This window comes from Serinus canaria, chromosome 3 (genome assembly GCF_022539315.1).
Source record: "Serinus canaria isolate serCan28SL12 chromosome 3, serCan2020, whole genome shotgun sequence".
Lineage (NCBI taxonomy): Eukaryota > Metazoa > Chordata > Aves > Passeriformes > Fringillidae > Serinus > Serinus canaria.
The window spans coordinates 30,279,856-30,299,321 of record NC_066316.1 but is presented as its reverse complement, the minus strand read 5'-3'; the positions used below and the strand labels follow the sequence as shown (position 1 = coordinate 30,299,321).

General features: G+C 42.0%; 1 protein-coding gene across 1 annotated transcript in view; it reads right to left on the bottom strand.

The window, feature by feature from the left end:
• Positions 1–1,421: 1,421 nt before the first annotated feature.
• The window catches only part of RPS6KA2 (ribosomal protein S6 kinase A2), a 161,100-nt gene continuing 143,055 nt past the window's right edge, over positions 1,422–19,466 (bottom strand). Inside the window, exons 16-21 of the mRNA XM_009091505.4 lie at positions 18,105–18,263; positions 16,774–16,935; positions 12,730–12,806; positions 10,166–10,283; positions 9,084–9,221; positions 1,422–8,708 (exon numbers count right to left, since the gene is read on the bottom strand). Of these exons, the coding sequence (XP_009089753.1) occupies positions 8,583–8,708; positions 9,084–9,221; positions 10,166–10,283; positions 12,730–12,806; positions 16,774–16,935; positions 18,105–18,263 (780 nt within the window). The 3' untranslated portion in view covers positions 1,422–8,582. The remainder of the gene's footprint in view (positions 8,709–9,083; positions 9,222–10,165; positions 10,284–12,729; positions 12,807–16,773; positions 16,936–18,104; positions 18,264–19,466) is intronic.

Below are 19,466 nucleotides of genomic sequence, written 5' to 3'. Positions count from 1 at the left end.
GAAAGATACAAGAAAAAAATTAACATTGACTGAAGAGCAAAATTACAAGTGGGAGGGGAGCTATTAGCTACTGTTTGGTTTGTTTTTTTTTTTTAAACAAGTGTGTACTTCAGCAGGAAGAAAGCATGGTTACTTTCTCATTAAGTGCAGAGGTTTAAGATGGTTGCCAATATGAGTTTCCTAAAAGGGCTGCTGTGTCTTGATTAGGCACTTGAGTATATTCTGGAAAGCCTTCCTTTCAGATATCTCATTTATTAATTTTCTAGTATTGGAGGGAAAGACTATCATCTGCCTGTTGAGGGCCTGGCATGACCCCTAGCTTCCTAACCAGGTCCTCTGGAAATGTGTGTCCAGCAATGGATGGAATTGGCTCATTCCTGGTCATGGTCATATTACAAGAGAAATTGGAAGTGGGAATGGAAGGGATAGCCTAGATTGGTTTTTGGGATTTTTTTTTTCCTCTTCAGTTTTCCTATTTGCATGCTCTTGTATATGACTGTGGGTCTCCAGAGAAGCCTCATTTTTAAACTGCTGGGCCTATAAAGACAGGTGTACTGGATTTATTTGCCTTCTGACCAGAAGAGGCTATAAACCCACAAGATGGGCCTGTGGGGCAGAAACCTGGTAAGAGAAAGGTGGAATAGCTGAAGGACCAGGAGGACTAAAGGAACAGGAACTTTCATGAATAGAGAAAATACAGGAAGGACAGAGGTGGCAGTAGGACAGGAGCAGCTGGCAGGAGAAAAGAAGCATGAGACTGCCCATGGTCAGAGCAGAAATCCTATGAACAACATTCTTGAAGTCCAAGTTTGCTCAGTTATGCTTGCTTGGACCTAAGTCACATGCTAAGTCAGGTGTTTCTCCATCTCTGGTACCACGTGCTGTTCCTGCAAGGACCCTGAGCCAGACTCACCACCTTTGTGATACTGCCAGGTCTGATGACAATCCAGATGTGAATGCCAGTGTAACTGTGAGCAGGCTCAGATGTAATGCCAGGGAAGCAGAACCAATCCCTCTGAGTAGGAGGGGTTGGTTTTGCTTTTGTGGTCACTAGTAAGTCCAGCAAACAAAAGGCTATGCAGGCTGCTTGCCAGAGACCAGCAGTTTCCAAAGGAATGGCACCTTGGAAGATCTCAAGGGGGCAAGGGAAATTCATGCTGAGGCAACTTGTGTGAAAGCACTAATTTGTCTGGCACTGAAATCCTAAATTTGTCTAGTGGGTGAACGATGTGAATGATGGGCATTAAAGGCTTACTTCTTGCTTCCCAAAACAGAGGTTTGAGTATTCAGGCTGCACAGAGGTAACAGTTCCAGGTATAATTTGAACAAGTAACTGTGTACTTTTACTGTGACCAACACATGGCATTCAGATGTGGCCAGTGCCCGGGGACTGGAAAGGAATTATGCAAACACAAGCAGAATCCTTTTTGTTTCTCTTTTTATTTCTTTATAAAGAAAGGAAAGGATGGGCATGCCAAACCAAAATGGCAGAATACAGACAAAGGTGAGCACTGAGGCTTCTCCTCGGGGACCATCCACAGTAAACTCTTGCCTTGGTAGGGTTCAGCTCCCCATCCCTCCTGCCAGGAGGAACCCAGCATGCAGCCAGCCCTTCAGCACAATCACAGCTCTTTGAAGTTAGTTTGCACAGTTTCACAATACCATCAGCCCACGTCACAGTGGGGCAGCAGCAGCTGAGGCCAGCAACATTAGCAGCAGCAACATGGGATACAGTGCAGAGAAAAAAAAGGAGCAAAGAGCTTGTTTGCAAACAATTGTAGGTAACAATATAGAAAGTCCAAAGATCGTCATTCTGCTATAAAAATATTACACTTCATAAAACCATGTACTATAAAAAAAATCTATTCAGAAACGCTGGTAAACATAACAAATATCTGTACACTGGCTGCCCTTTTCATACAGGAAACATAAAAAGCATGAGCCTCAGAAATCATCATTTTGTAAACATGAATATGGAGCCTGTAAACAAAGTGCTAGATCATGGTTCATATTTTACTATGTAAATTCAATTTAGTACTACCCAAGTAAACTCCTTACGCACATCATCACCTAATGGCCAGACTCCACTACTGCAACAGGAAAGAGGACTTGACTCTGAGCTCTCCCACCAGAGTCACCGAAGGTGCATATGGATTAAGGAATTGACACAGGAATGAAGGCAGCAAGATTTGACTCTGAGTAGAAAAACAGAAACAATCTTTTAGCAACTGTTTTTCATTTTCTGCACTTCAAGTGAATGAAGCCTCTCCTTTCAAAACTCACCTTCATCAAAGAGGGCATGCATTTTCCTCATTTCCCTTCAGGCTAAAGCATCTTTGAGAAATATGTCCTTAACATCCATTTAGGAGACATAATGGAGCACAAGTTGACTCTGTAATTATGTATACCAAAGCAAGAAGTAGTGGTCGAAGAGTTCAACACTGAACATCGTGGTTTACACAATACAAGATGACAAAAAGGGCCAAAATCTTAATTTTGGACTTTAAACTTTGGGCTGCAAAATACTTTCATGTGTAAGCCTTGTGATGACATGCATGATGAGATGCTGGCTGACAGACGTGTTGTCACCCAGTTGCACTTGGAAATGCAAGGTCTGTGTTACAAAAATCTACGAAGAGAGTTTAGATAAAATTTGGCTATAAGAATTACTGTAACTTTACTCTGTAACATTTTTGTTCTGCACAGGCTTCAATCCATCCTTCACCTGAATAAGAGTTTTAGTTCTGTACACACTGAGAACCTTCCTTTTAACTTCATTTTATCCTCTGAGTTTAAATTCTCATGGTTTTGCTAACTTTCAGAATAAGAGAGGGTGTACAATTGGGTGTGTCTGCTGTGGACAGACACAGAGAAAGGAGTGTGGGACTGTGTTCACAGAGGACATGAGGTACCAGAAGCAGCTTAGCTGCAGTGTTTTCAGGCAACACAAAGTTTCAGGATCAGGGTCAGCTGGGAGGTAAGAATATACACTTCTAAAGGAAAATTAGGTATACTTCAAAAGAGGAAAAGAAAAATGGGCTTGCACATATTACTTTTTTTCTTTTTTAATATGTTATACTAAAGCATCTTATTAACATTTTAGTGTAAGGAAAATCTGAAGGGTTGTGCTGCTTGCCTGTCTTTTAGGATTCAGATATGTGAATGTGGAGCTCACGTGGCTCTTGCTTAAAGGTGTCATCTCTGGATGTTCAACAAGGGAACTTTGCTTCTAAATATTTGCTTTGGCATTTCTGATACACACATCCTAAGAGATAGCTTCAAAACACCTGAAAATAATTTTCCAGTGAAAGCTTCAATATATTTTCTGCTATAGTAATCTGCTGTATCTTCTGTGTTTGACTGCCTTACTCCTTCTAGGGATCGAGAAAGCTGTAGCATGCCCAAAAAGCAAGAATTTCCTCTGCAAAAATAGATGATTTAAAAACAAACCCTGGGGGTTTTCCTCTCCCTTTTATTAAGGTAGTGACAAAAATACATACAGTAAATATTATTTCTCCATGGCATGCCATCTGTGGCCCTACACCTTCTGGTTACAGGGAGTTTGTATGAACTTGTGGCCAGTTTTCAGAAGCCTGGACTTGTCCTCCCTCTCTGTGCACAGGGCTTGGCACTGGGAACTTGCTGCTGTACAAACATCACATCATTTATAGCCCTGACTCTGAGCCACACCTGGGCTCTGCTCAGCCTAATGCAGCAACAGAGGGAACAGAGGTGACACTGAACTTGTAGCTATTCCAATGTGTTGACAACCCTGTTGGCTAAACTGGTGCTGTTGCCTTCCTGCTGTCCCCAGCCATTTGTTCTGATGCACAAACATTTGCTTTGCCCCGTGGTGACCTGGCTAAGGGAGGTGTGAAATGACAGATGAGCAGCTGAAGTAAGAGAAAGTGACTGCCTGCCATTTTTAGTGTCAGCACTTGCTGGTGTAAGTTCAGTAGACCAGCAGCATAAGAAACCTTTGTGCCATCCAGGGTTTAGGGGATGAGCCAAGCCCTGTCAAAATTTGTATCACAGACACACAGCAATCGCACACTTGACTGAGGTTTGGATGTATTCAGAGGTATCAGAGCTGGGTACAAGTTGTTGGAGAGAGATGAAAGGGTCTGGCTGAAAAGAGAGCCCAGTATTACATCCAGGGTTAGATGAAGTACAGGAACACATAATCTGTACCTTGTTAGAGGCACCTGACATGTGATGCATGGCATGATGTCACACATGACGTGCTTCACTCAGCTCTCTGTTCTTGGGCTATCCCCAACACCCTGGGCTCTCAGGGAGCCAAAGAAGATTTTTTTTCTTGAGGAAACAAAACCTATTCTCAGGTAGACTTCTGTTTCAAATGTAGAGATTTATAACAACATGTCTGTGAGTGTCACTTGTCATTTGCTGAAACAGGTTTTATAAATGCTCTCTGCTGTTAAAACTTGCTTAGAAAATGTTAAATGGATTTTAAATAAGTGAAAATTCATGAGGGGCTGGAGGAGAGGTCAGATCTCCCTTTGAGCAGCATCTCCACACCTCTGCCATATAGACAAGCTGTGTGTAGGAGCTGTGGTAACACTTCCCATGATATTCTTCATCGGGGCCATTTGGCTTCTTCAGAGTCCTGGAGTTCTGCAGAATGTGGGGATATGCCTCCTCCTTGCTGGGCAGACACTTCTCTCATGGACTGAACAACAAAACCCTATGGAGATGGTCCTGTGCAACTTGCTCTAAGTGAACCTTCTTTAGCAGGATGGTTGGACTAGATGGGCTCCAGAGGTCCCTTTGAACCTGGACCATTCTGTGATGGATTTTGAAGTGGGCCTCCAGATGAGCTGACTATGTCTGTGACAGGTACACTGGGGCATGCCTTGGACACTCATTGCATTGTACAGCTCGATGGTTAAAAATGTAACTATAATATTTGTAATAGCCTAAGGCACTAGGTCACTTCATGGACTAAAAACTTGCAAGATGGTATGTTCTAATTCCAAGAGATTTTTAGACTTTCAGGAGTTAAACATAACAACTAGTAAAGTCTCTTAAGGTTATAAAGAGAGAGAGTGAGAAAGAAAGAGGCTAAATCTTTTTCAGCTTTCTCCCAGGAAAAAAAAAAAAAAAAGAAAGTGCTTATTGCTGAGCTATACCATGGCCAGGAGTCTAGAAAGGAGATGCTGGTGTACAAGCAGCCATTGCAGTAATGAAGCCACAGCCTAGCATCCTCTCCTGGATCCAGCTGGGCCAGGGGAACCAGTGGGTGCCATCAGTCTGAAATAATGACTGCCAATGACATATTCCTCCCTTTCTGCCTCCCTTGGATTTGCTGATGGAGGCTGTTGTATTTCAGTCCAAGTGAGCTGGATCAGCAAGACTCACAGTGGAAAAGGTTGAATTGGGTTCACTTGACTGGAACAGGTCAGAAAAGCCTCAGAAAATCATGTCCCATGGCAGGACTGCAGAGGGGAGACTGATCTGCCCTTGGAAGTGCAGGGGGAGGCACATCTGGGACAGAGGGGAGGCTGGATGGAGAAGTTTCTTCCATGGATGGGCACAGCCTTCATTTCTACACCCAGAGTAATCATCACCATTATCAATGACAGATTTCAAAGAGCACTGCAGACAAAAATGTCTGAGTATCAGATCCACTTCTGACTACACTTCTACCTTTATTTGGACAAGCTGGGACAGCAGCCTTTTGTGCATCTGTTTACATACAGACACATATGTGCACGCATCTGGATGCACTGGCAACAAAAACTTAATAAACAAAGCCCACTATAGGTATGGGCTTAAAATTATTTACAGGCTTGTAAAGTAATTAATGAGCATTTAGATGTGTGAGTCTGTATGTGTCTCTATGTTAATAGTTGGTGGGTTAGAGAGAGGAAAGTCAGGAAGAGATTAAAACCCTTAAACTTTGGGAAGAGCAACATCCTGTTAGCTCGGCCTACAGTAAGATTCAGTCAAAAAAAAAAAAGCTCAAAGAATTAAGACTGGGTATATCTAGAAGGAATGAGACTTTTTCCAGTGGTTGTGAGGGAAAGCAAACTGAAGAAATGCGAGATGACCAGGAAATCTCAGAGGGAGACAAAAACTGTACACAACATTTCCAGCAATCTTTCTGCCCATATACAATACATTACAATTACTCTGAGCATAAAATACGTTTTGTTGAAACAGCATATATCAGCGGGGACCCCAGAAAATCCAGCCCTCCCTCCAGGTTGCCCTTTGCATCTTTATGCCCACCTTGGCTTCTTCCAGGACAGAAGTCACTTCAAGGGAAACAAGGCCTGGCCAGAGCTGTTCTGCACCAGCCAGGATATCCCTGCCAGTGGATATCCTCACAGTGTGCTGCCAGCAGAAACGTGTGAGCCTTAACTTCTAATGAGCAGAAAATTCTAAAGGCAGCAAGAAGCTGACACTGAGCATAGCTTAGCCAGAGGAGAGAATGTGGGCTGCTGGGTACACAAGCACAGACACCCACCTGTGCATTTGCACTCATCAGTCCCAGCCAACTCAGCCTCTGTGTGAAGTTTCACAGAATTGTTTATTTTAGAAAAGAGAAGGGCTTCAGGGAGAGCTGCTTTGCAGCGATCCTCTGTGCACAGCACATAAACTTGAACATTAAATATCAGTTTAAATTATTAAGAATAAATTTAAATTTAAAAATAGACTAATGCAAACAAACAAACTTCAGTCAACATTGAAGCAGAGATAGTTTTAGGAAGAATATTACTATAACAAATGAAACCCCTTGGACAATCTGAGGCAGTGATCTGGTAATTCCAGTTCAGCACCAAGATGCACAAACTACCCAGCAAGCAAAAATTACCATGTCTAGCATATGAAGCTCCATGTTCACATTTTTCCTTTTTTTTTCCCTCCCCTGTCACAACAGAAAAAAGCCAACACAGCACAGTAGCTTTTCCCACGAAGCATCTGAGGTGACAAAATTCACTCAGAAAATAAAAATTAACAAAAGCAGTACAAAGAAGAATCTTGGTCAGCTTGTGACCACCAATAAGCCAAGATGGGTAAGAAAAGGAATAAAAAAATAGTTCACATCTGGCACCACAAACCTTGCTTGCTTTCTTTGAAACCAGGGAATGAGAAAAAAGTCCATTTTTCATAGACCATTTCAACAAAAGTTTCCTTTCCCTGGACCTGGAAAATCCAGGTATTAGGGCACAGAATTTTTGTTTTATATGTATATAAATACACATGTATATATTCATATAAATATAAAAGCAGAGCATCCTCCCATTTCTCCTCATAATTTATTATTATTAAAGCTTGTAACAGAGTTGGCTGAACTCTTCAGAAGTGGGTACTCTCTGCACACACACGGCATGGGGAGTTTAGCTCTGCTAGAGCAGAACACCCAGGCAGGGACATGACATGTTGGGTGATGGAGGCAGATTTGGGTGATCAGCCAGGGGAGGGCAGGGAACAAGGACTGGGAATGGCCTCTCTTGCTCCAGCGTGGCACTCTGGGCTGCCAGAACGGCTCTCGGTGAGCAGACTGGGTGATGGTGTGGGAGGGTGGATGGCTGCCTCGACCCACTGGGCAGCCCAGCCACCCACTGTCTTCTGCACCAGTCACTGAAGGGGGACTGTCCCCTGCTTTGAGAGGGAGTCACAGTGTGCCCCCAGCCACTTGGACACTAGTTGCCTTTGCATTATTTTTCTTGCTGTCCTCAAAGCCATTCACATCTTTCCCTGCCTTTGTTCAGTTCCCCCAGCTCCCTCACCTCATCCTCCCAGACCTGTTTGCCGGCCAAGATCAGACACTTTTCTCCTGCCTGATCCACAGGCTCCTCCTACTCACACTGCTCTACATGAATGCCTCCCCACAGTCTCATAAGACCCATTCTTTTCCTCAGAAGACTGAGATTCTCAGAGGTTTCTTGCTCTCTGAGACTTCTGAGCAAGTCAGAGCTGGTGGCACACTCTCCTTGAGAGGTGCTAGCTTCATTCCAGAGAAGGCAGGGGCAAAGTGCAAAAGATTCTTCAAGAACAGAAGGTATTTCCACCACCACCAGCTCTCTCTACCTCATGTTGTTAAGCACTTGTTTCAAGTAAGGTATTACTCATGTGTCTCTGGAGCCTTCACTCTTCCTGGGGTGAGTGGAGATCAGTGGATGTCTACTCGTGCCAAGTCACTTCATCATGATGCATGCTGGAACAGCATTCTAACCCAACTGCATTCTTTGTAGCAAAAAGTGCTTTTCTTGAGAAACAAATGAAAACTGTTCCCATGGAACATCTTACAGACTCAAAAATAGTTTTTCTAGGGTGGAAAGGATAGGAGCTCGCCTATTTTATTTGGCTTTATCTCTGTAAAGAAACAGAGCTACTGGCAAAACTGGCACATCTTTGTGAAGTTGTTAAACTCAGGACCCTGGCTGGAATGTCAAAGAAAAGATGTAGCAAATGAGAACTTTGCCTTACGTGGGCTTCTGCTAGTTCTGGCAATTTCATGTGCAGGTTGTCCAAAAAGGTTCTGCTAGCCAAGTAAAGATGAATTTCTCAAAGAATAAACTGAGGGATTCCAAGGAGGCCTTTTGGGGGTACTGCTACAATCTGGTAGAGGTAAGTCTTTTCATGCCTCGCCGCTGAGCCAGGTTGGAGGACAATACGGGCTCCAGCCTTGGTGCCTGAGGTGCGCGGTTTAAAGCAAAGTAAGTGGCTGCCATTGCACCCTGTGAAACAGAGAAAGAGAAAACTCTGAGCTGAAATTATTGCTTTGATGCTTTTCCCTTCCCCTATTCAGTATCCTAAAAAACTGTCACACACACATAATTTCCATGAAATGATACCATTCAGGCTGGCAGACAGCTAGAGTTGTCTGAGATTCAAAATGGTGAAGAGCAGTATGTGCCACCAGGTTGTAACAATGCAGCCTAAAGTCAAAAATACTGAGCAGGTGACAGTCAAAAATACAGTTAATACAGTGCCATATTAAACTTAGCCTCTGTGGCAAATAATCTTCCCAACTCCTCTATCACTTTTCAGAATATTTACACAAATGACAGCTCATTCTGCAAGCAAGGATGAGGGAAGGGTGTAGGAGGTACCTTAACCAGGTGAACATCCTGTCTGCTGAGTTGGTTTTGAGACAGGTACTCCCTGTTCACTATCCATGGGTGTCTCAGGACTTGGACTGCTGTGAGGCGCTGATGAGGGTCTACATGAAGCATCTTAGACACAATGTCCTGGGTTGAAAAGGAAGAAAGCAGTACAAGGGAGAAAGTAATTAATGGCTGTGCAGGTTTTACTAAGATCTTTCTGTTGGCAGTGTCATCATTAGCATGTCCAATGGAGAGAGTGATGCACTTTAGACAGGCTTTATGTTCTTTAAGTATCAGGTCTTATCTTCAAAATTTTCAAGAGTAATGTTCAACCTTCAGCTAATAATCCAGTCAAAACATGATGTGGAGGGCATTAATCTTATTGAATAACTGTTAATTACTGGTGACCTTGTAGGAGTGATTAACACCTAGAGAGAGGATGCCATCTGGAGGCATCTCCTCACTGACCTCAAGGCATGCTTACAGGAGAAACTTAGAAGAGAAACTCAACACTCAGGTAACTGAAGTTCAATTAGGTTAGTTCTGCAACATCTAAACATTTTAATTTCAAAACAGGGCAGCTGATAAAAAAAAAACACTGTGAGGCTCGTAGGTGCCGATAGCAAGATTAATATTTCACTAGGATTGCCTGCAGTTTTGTGGTGGAATGTTTTTCCATTGGTTACTAACAGTTTCTAAAAATGAAATCTCTTGCAAGAATCTTTAAAGCCTGTCAAAGCTTCTGATTAATGCTGGGCGACTGGAAGCTTGCAAGTTTCCTGCCCATTTACCTGTCTCACAGACTAGTGCACAGCTTCATGCCTAGAGATCTCAGCACCAGGGGAGTTTTTCCTTCAGGGTTTTCCTTGCTTTGTGACAGATGGGCAGCCTAAACTGTGATCTGTACAGGAGTTAAAACTGCCTGCTCCTGGTTAACTGAGAAGCAAAAAGGTGGTTCATGCATAAACTATACATCAGTGGCATGGACAAACCTACACTTCTTTTAGAAGGGAAGTTGCACCAAAAAAAAGAGTTCTGTGGTATTTAAATCTTGAGAGAAAATCTGGGAAAGGAAAGGGTTCACTGACCTTTGCAGTATCAGATACTGAATCCCAGTTTCCTCCTGTAAGAGCATATTTGCCACTGCCGATCCTGGCCAGAATCTCCTCTGGGGTGTCATCTGGTCCATTTGCAAAAGGAGTGAATCTATGGGGGGGGAGGGGGGGGGGAAATTAAAAAAAAAGGAGAGTGAGAGAGAAAAAAACAATGTAATTTGCAAGTACATGATTTCTAGGTTCTGGTATTAACTGCCAATGATTACAACAGGAGTTTAGTTCCAGAATGTACCACTGATACAGCTGCTTCATTTTCACTCAAACTATATAGGCTAGTGGTTCCTCATATTGATCTGTAGAGGAAAAGACAGATTCCTGAATTAATTTTTTTTTTTTTTTAGATTCTTTTAGGAGTTAAATACTCTTCATAAAAATAGTCCAATGTTCACCTCTTGATTTAACTCTGCTTTATTGCCAACACCTTTATTGCCAATACCAGTACCTTGGTAACAGCAAGAAAGGACAAAAATTATAAAGCAGAAGAAATACAATCTGAAACAGAAAAAAAGGAAAAGAAAAAAGAGCTTTCTAATCCATTTTGCAATGCTTTGTTAACCATAATGTGCAAGTCAGTTGGGAAAAAGAAATTCCCAGCAATAGGTTATTTCCTCGTCCAGCCAGTCAGAAATGACTTGTAACAAGCACCCAGCTTGTGACAAAATCAGTGTCACATGCAGAGGGTACACTTTTTGTCTTCAGAAAGTGACAAGAGAGAAGGATTTTGCAGCTGACTAATATCTACCAGGCCAAATTTCACTCTGCAATCTTGAACAGCTCTGTAGGTCTAGAAGAAGTAGGTATTTTGGATTTTTATATTTTTCATTCAATCTGTCTTTTCTTCAAACTTGCCAGAATAGTTTTTAGATTGTTAAACAGTTGGTTTGGCCACAGCTTCCCATCCCATCTGGCTTCTGGTAGCAAATTCAATTCCTCATGCAGTAATTTCTCATTTTCAAAAACACTTCAGTCTTCACAGCAGTTCAGCCCAAAGAGATAGGTGATGTTATTCCAATCTATAGCTATCAGAGGGGCTGCAGTTAGAGTTATGGAGTGGCAAACAAACCCTGAGGTCTATCAGTAGCTCCATTAACATCATCCCTGGCCGGGGCTCCAGTCCTGGCTGTGTGAGCCCTCTCACCTCATAGTGATTATAGGAGGAGAAAGAAATCCTGGGTGGAAATACTTGTCAGTTCCTACTAATCTCCTCTAGTGGGGAAGAACAAGACCACTCATAAATGCAGTGGTGGAACCTATAAAAGCATTTCTTACCTGATTGTGTTACTATTCTTTTCTCTGGTGTGCAGAAAAAGAGAGATGCAAGTTACTGGCATCTGTCAGTAAACTGAATATCCCTAAGTTGTGCTATTTGTGTTTCTGATTCAAATATATTTGGATTTTTTTTCTTCATATTCAGTGAAGAAGCATTTTGAATATAATCAACCAAAAAAATGTAACTGTGGGTAATGTGTTAATTTGATTTTACTGATTCCAGCTGTGTAGCAGCCATGGGCATTAGCCAAATAGAAATAGGTTCTTGGAGATCCAGTGGACTGGGAGACTTCCCCACAAAGTCTTGATATATTTCAGCTGACCTTGAACACATGTGTAGTCAAGAATAAAAGATGAGATGGAGACCCCTGGCATCTTTTCTAAAATCCACAAATAACAGAATAACAGAAAGTAGGAGTCCAAATCTTTGTTTTCTGTATAAAACCTAGGAATTAATCCAGTCTTCTTGTCACAGCTGAATGATCATGAAGCAGATTAAACAGTTTAGAGAGGTCACTGAAAAGCTGCAAGCTGTGCCTAGGTGTGATAAATGTGCACATACCATAGTCTGAGAAATGAAATTCAAAGCCTGGTAACTCTAGATTGGGTTTGCACACTTTGTTTCCCAATCATCCCAGCACATCTTATTCCTATCCTTCACTGCTTTTTTCAATCTGTGTCCTTCCCTGGATTTTCTTGTGTTAATATTTTGTTTTAGCCAACACATTGGAAGGGGTATTTTTGCCAAGTACCTCTCAAAAGTTTCTGCTGCCTGTTGCTATTCTTGCTGATCTCTTCGTTTACTTTCTGAATCCTCTTTTTCAAACAGCATCTGAAAACTATGTTTGGTGGGAATTTTTTTTAGCTTTTAAAGGTGCTAAGACACTTCAATAACAATAACAAATGAAGACCAATGAAGCTGAAGAGAATACATGTATCAATAGAATGAATGAACATTCTTCCATGGATGAGGTGAACATGATGAAGCTCTTCATCCTCCTGTGCACCTCTCCTAATGGAGAACTTTCCCACTGCTTAAGTCATGAGTGAAACCTGTTAAAAACCTAAACAATTTGTCAAGAGTCAAAGATATTTATACATTCCAGAAAAAACTTATTCTAATTTTAAATCTTGACATCTATTTTCCTGTTTTCTACTACTGAACACACCTCTCAAGGAGGCCAGAATCCCTTTCTGTGACTCCTATCAGGCTTAATCAGTGCTGAGCCCACTGGAGACTGCTGCTCTAGGGGAAACTCATCACTCACCCTGCCAACATGGTGTAGAGCAGGATCCCCAAGCTCCAGATGTCACAGGCTGCATCATACCCTTGGCGTTTAAGGACCTGAGGGAAGGAAAGAGAGAGATGAAAACAGGGCCACCTGCATTCCTGAATTTTTAGCTTCTGATCTACAAAATGCACTGATTAGTGGTTGTGTTTGCTGACATTCCCAAGGCTTAGGTGCTTATCTGCCTTGAACAGGTGGCTGCCTTGGGATCAAGATGTCCAGTAGTGCTATGGAGCAAGGCAAAGCCCAGGCTGAAATGAGCTGGTTAAACTCAGCACATCTTTCCCCTTCACAGTGTGAGAGATGAGTGCAGTTTGTTGGAGCTGAGGAGTCTGGGAGCTCCTCTGACCATCCAACACACACCACAGCAGAACAGTATTTCACTGCTTTAAAATGTTTCATTAAAAAAAAAGCTCATTAATACTTCAAAACATATCCTCCTAACATAAAAGTTACCAAACAACCCTGTGGGTGCCTCACAGAGCTAAATGGCAATGATAAGTATTCCAGCTGAGCTCAGTTTGGATTTGATACAGCAAATGGGTGCACACTGAAGCATATATAATGTCAGACGAATGAAGATGCATGCTAAAAGGCTTCTCTTAGTTCTGTATAAAGAAAAGTGGGCACATTTAGACTGGAGTTAATAGCAGGCTAAAACTTGACCCCTTTTCCCATGGGGCAGACAAGACCCATGGTAGTCAGCAGAGATCTGACCAGAAGGTTCAATCCTGATACAGGATGCCAAGTGTAGCAGTAAGGGTACAGTCCAGATTTCATTTGTGTTAGTGCACACTAGAAGAAATGCCTGTTGACTCAGGGCAGGTCCAAGTGAAAGTGAAGTCACCACCTAAGCTCAAGGACCACCCCCATATCTTCCCATAAAAGCAAACTACCCTCTGTTTATTCAGTTCTGACACATAAAGAGTTTTGTTCTCTTTGGATGGACCAGTGGATTCATCTTTTCACAAAGCACATGTAAAAGGAATGTACAAATTCAGTAAGTCTTTCTCTGACCTGCAGCCTTATTACCCAGGAGCCATTTAAGTATCTGAAGTCTATCACAGAAAAGACCAAATTCTCCTAAGAAAAACAGTTTGAGAAAATGTTGCCTCGACAGATTTTATAAATGATGAGTGGCAAAGCAACCATCTGCCAGGTATGCTGCTGAGTGAACATTTGCTACCTGAAAAAAAAAAAAACAACCAACAAGCCAAAAAGAACTCCCACAGCAACAAAACCAGAGAAAAAGCCACAGTTCCTCCTGTTGACAAAGCTGGTAAAATCGTGCTTCTGCCTCTCTCTTCTGCACATAAGATGCAGGCTTTCTGGCTGATTTATTTATTTCTATTCCTTTAGTTCCTGCATTCATTCCCCCCTTATTAATGTTAGTTTTTATGAGAAAAAACTTCTTTGCTATTTGACAAACTCAGCTGTTTCTTGCTTCACCTGTGAGACTGAATACCCAACATTTATCTTTTGCTGTAATTGTTCTTGTTGTGTTATGAACAGTTACAATTTCACTTCTCTGTTTTCCTCCAATAGCCAAGGAAAATCAAGTCCAAGGTAAGTGACAGAAAAACGGGGCAGTGATGCTACTTAGTGGAGAGGGTTAATAAGCAAGTGGTTACACAAGCCCCAAAATGATTAGCTGACTTCCAGAACTTAGTGGGATCTGAAATAGAAGCAGAAACTGGTTCTTAGTGCCACACCATAGCAGAACATTGTGGGGATAATGGGTATCCTGGAGATAATGATACCCTGGGTTCATCCAGTTTGGAGAACGGCTCAGATAACTGTCCAACCTCTCCTATTTCTGTAGTCTTTGACTTACTGAGTTAACAGTGTTTCAAATAGAGTTTTTCTCAGTTGTAACAAGCAGGGATTCAAATGGGTACAAAAGCAAATAAAGAACCTCACAATTTCAAATCACAAAGCAGTAGGTCTTCACAAATTCTGTAGGAAACCTGCAGAATAAAATATTTTTACTTTATCCAGAAGCACCCTACTGCATCAGCAGTACAACAGCCTGGCTCTTTCCTCCTCGCATGCAGCACGACTCTCACTAGGTGGCAGCGTGCCTCTTTCAGATAGCCTTCATCTTTGTTCTTGCTATCACCTAAACCCCAAATTAACTCTTTCCAAAATAAAGGAGATCCAAGTGGGCAAACATGTCCTCCTTCTTCGGTCACCACCCTCTTTGTCACCAGCTCAGCTGATTTTCTGCCTCCTTAATTTTTTTCATGGGCACATGGCAGATATTGCAGCCGGCCTCAGACAGGGAACCTGAAAGTCAAATCTAGGCTGGAGGGCAGCATTATATCACAGGAAAAACATAAAAGCACTTAAGGCTTTATGTAAGCTCTCTGCCAGTTCTGGTAATGTTTCAATTAATCTCCAATGTCTCCTGCATTAACAGGACCTGTCTTACTCATCCCGAATGTCCGGGAGTGTGATTTCTGCTTTCAGTTCAAATCAGAAGAGTCTGATAATGAAAAGAAAAGAGCCCATCATGAAAAATAGCTACACCTATTTTAAGCATCTTGTACCTTGGAGGAAATCTGAGTGCTTCAAATCTTGAAAACATCTTTTTTTTTTTTTTTTTTGTGGTTTAGAAATTGAATGGCTGTGGTGCCACACAACTTTTTCAATCTACTTTGATAATTTTAAACAGCTCATTCCCATTTCTAAAATGGAAGCCTTACCAAACCTCAATAAAAACCCTAAACCAATCTATCTTGGCAATGGAAGTTGTTTGTTTTTTTTTTTTCCTGAAGAAAATCTGTTTTGAATTTATATTGCCCTGGCAATGGTCTCTATAATGGTCTCTATAAAACAAATTATTATTCTGGAAGGCTATGATTCCTGTAACTTTTGGTATCATGAAAGGATCCTGTACAGAAAGATCATCCTATTTTTTTCTTCCCAGTCACAGATGAAGAGTGCATGGCAGCAGGAGAAAACTTAGGGAGAAAAAAGACTGCTAGATGATACCAACTGAGAGACACTGGTATTTGATAGTAGAGAACAGATGAAGTATTGAAAGACAGTAGTTTTTTGTTTTTCTTAAAAGGACCAAAACAAGCAAAGGAAGACACACATGTGAAGCAGTGTATTGCAAGTACTAAAATTTTTGATTTTCATTCCTCCAAGAAATGGGTAATTACCCAAGAAATTAACTTCTTGCTCCTTTATTGTGAGGAGGCAGATATGAACATCTCATACAGCAAAGAGCCCAAGCCATGAAACAGACATCTGACCCTCACCCACTCCCCTAGGGCTGCATGAAAGGAACAGCACTTGCAGTGATGCAGAGCCACCTCTCCTTGTGCTTGGGACAAGCTCTTTGGTCTTCCTCCACTTTCCTGTCTGTAAAAATGAGAAAGCATTTCCCACATCCCCTAGAACAGGGGTGAATTTGTACTAGGAAAGGCCAAGAGGAGAGATGTTTCTTTAGCTCAGTGAAGTCAACAAGAAAGCTCTCACTGGTTTCAGCATAGTAAGGATTTTGGGCAAGGATTTTTTTTTTTCTTCAGTTTTATCACAGACTCCTGGAATAGTTAAAGTTGGAAGGATCATATAGTTCAAACTCCCTGCTCAAGCAGGGTCCCCTAGAACACTCAAGCTTGTGTCCAGATAGCTTTTGGATATCTCCAGTGAAGGAGACTCCACAACATCTCTGGGCAAGCTGACATCAAGATTTCCCTCTTGAGTCTTAATCCTGTTCTGATGCAGTGTACTAGAAGAAAAGCAGTCTGATCAGAAGCAGCTAGAGAAAAAAAGATATTTATCCCAGTAATGAGCCAAAGCATTGTGTGCACCAGTCCAAGACAGACACCAGCTTCTTTCAGGAGAAAAACAAGTGCTGTGACAGGAGCAGGAATAGGAAAGTTATGGCAATAGAGGCTGTGCAAGAAACCAGTAGCCTGGTTTCTGCCTTGCTCCTCTCATAAAGGCAGCAGGGGAGGAAGGACTGCTTCCTAGGCCACAGTTACTACTGCAGGCTTTGAAATGTGATCCTACCTCAGGAGCGACAAAGTTGGCTGTGTAGCAGGGAGTCATGAGCAGCCCATTCTCCGCTCTGAGCTGCTTGGCAAACCCAAAGTCACAGATCCTGATAGAGTCTGGGTTTCCTGACTCATCCATGTAGAGGATATTACTTGGCTTGAGATCTCGGTGCACGACCTTAAGAAAGAACAGTGAGAAACAAGTGAGAAGAGGAGGTCAGGGAGCACTGGGGCTTGGCTGCCGTTTCTGGTCTGCTGGTTGAGGCAGGTCAAGAGCTCATGCTGAAAATATTTCAGTTTTGGAAAAAAAGTTACTTAAAAACCTTGGACAAATGAAGGGGAAAAAAAAAGAAAGTCTGTTAAAATGAGAGACAAAATGTTTGACAGCCTCTGCTGGTGTATTGAGATGGAGCTGCTGCTCTAAGGGGAGACATCTTCCAGAGGGTGGCCAAAGTGGGCTGCTGTACAAACATCTTGGTGGCAGAATCTCCTGGAGCTTGATGGCCCTGAATACTCAGCTGAAAGGTGAAGAATAAATCATGGGAGGAAAGTGTGTAAGGGTCTTCTTGTGGTTGTCCATGTGAGTGGCTCACACCTGAAAGGAGGGATTAATTTCTTTCTAAATTTCAAAATGTACTCAACACAATTTCATGTGACTGTGTGTTTTACCAGACATGCTGAATTTCAGTGGCAGGAAAACAGCCTTTATTTGTTATAGCAAGACTGAAAAATTACCATGAAAGCGTAGAAGGCAAAGCCAAAATGCACTTTGTTTTAACCATGAAACACGAAAAGCAGTAAGTACTTGACTAGTTATCCAAACTGCTTGTCCCTAAAATGCAGAAAAGGAGAGATTTTCAAACTGTTGTATATAAAGAGCTTAGACTTTAAAAGTCAGATTTTAACAGCATGTCAGAAGTGTTTCCCATCAGCTGCTCAAACTGTCACTTCATTTGGAGAGCTGAGCATTTGATTTTCTACCTGTCTGCTGATTCAGCTACCCTATCTGAAGTGTTGCTAAAAGTTCAGATCCTGCAATAATGACTGTGATAAAAAGTCATCAACTGATATCTCAAGAAAGTACACCAACTTGAAAATCACTGCAATGTGGGAAAGAAAATGCTACTTTGACATGCTTCAGTTCAGTGGAAAATGGATAAAAATCCAGTGACCCTATTTCACAAACTAAACGTAACTATAAATGTGGAGGTAGGATTTTGGGGGGAGACGGGACGGGACGGAAAAAATATTTACATTTCAGAGAAGCAAGATCACAACTCTTTGCTATTTCAGGAAGTTGAATTTTAAAGAAGGTTGATGCAGCTAAGCCAAGAAAGCAAGGCTTACACCCTGAGAGTGTAGGTAGTCCACAGTCCTGGTGATGGTGCACAGCACAGCGCTGGCCTCCCGCTCAGAGAAGCACTTCTGCCGAAGGATGCGGTCCAGCAGCTCGCCTCCCCGCATCAGCTCCATCACCAGGTACACAAACTTCCCATCATCATAGACCTGCAACAGGAACACAACAAATACATGCCTTGGACCCATCAACTTGGTAACCACAGTGGTTAAAGGCTGCTTGTGTGTGAAGATGCAAGAAGAAAGTATCAGCAAATGTGTGGGAAATGGGCTCCTTCCGCTCAACAACTAAAAAGAAAAATTTATAAAATGACTTAAATCATCACTTTTTTCTGGTGTCTGTAGCAGCTTGCTGATTTGTCCACACAGAAATGTAGCTTTCCTGGTTTTCCATCATGTCAACAGAGCAGGCTCAGCTGTTAAAAACAGCACCACTCCACGCAGCTTCAAATGTCTGCTGGCTCTTACCCAAGCATTCTTCTCAGTAGTGCTCTCTCTTTCCACTTCCACAGGGTAACATTTGCCATTTCAAATATCAATATTTCCCTTTGACTCATGATCAGCTAAAGAGCTGTTTTATACTGTTGGCCAACACTTGCATCTAATGATATTATTTAGTTTATATTTGCAATTCTGATGAATATATTGTTGATATCAGCTTGAAAGACATATTTACATTCAATGTCAATGGCAGTTGGTAAAAGAAATTTTATCATTTAAATTGGAGACAACCATTTTCATGTCATTATCTTTTATCTGGACTGTAATAATAGGCAGTGTTATAGTCATCAATGCTAAATAGTTTTGGAAAGGAGTATAAAAAACTTATTTTGCACAGATTTTGAGATATTCTTTATCACTTAGGAATTAGGTGAGACTTTCCTGGGGGCATGTGATTAGGAGATTCTCATACACTTCCCTAAGGTCTAAACCATAATGTACTGGCTGCTGACACGAGCAGGATTTGTTCTGTAAACTCTGAATCTGACATGGTGTGGACAATCTTAGGTGAGACTTCAGGCAGCTAAAGTTAAACACCTCTGACCAAAGGCTATTACTTCATTTAAGCATAGTGAAAAATTATTTTTTCACATGAAATGCTGAAGAAAAATACCTTAATGGCTGGTGGAGTAGAAGGCAAATAGTCCCTGGTATTAAAACACTACTGGGGAAAGTCCAGTGACTCAGTGAGCTCTCCTCTTCCCAGCAAAGCAGTTAGCACAGGCTGCACAGGAATGGCTGCTGCTCGAGATGGATCATCCCCCTGCCCAGCAGCATCACTGTGTGTATTCAGCAGTGCCCCAAAACACCCAGCTAGGAAGACCCACTTTTAAATAGTGCTGCAAACCCAAA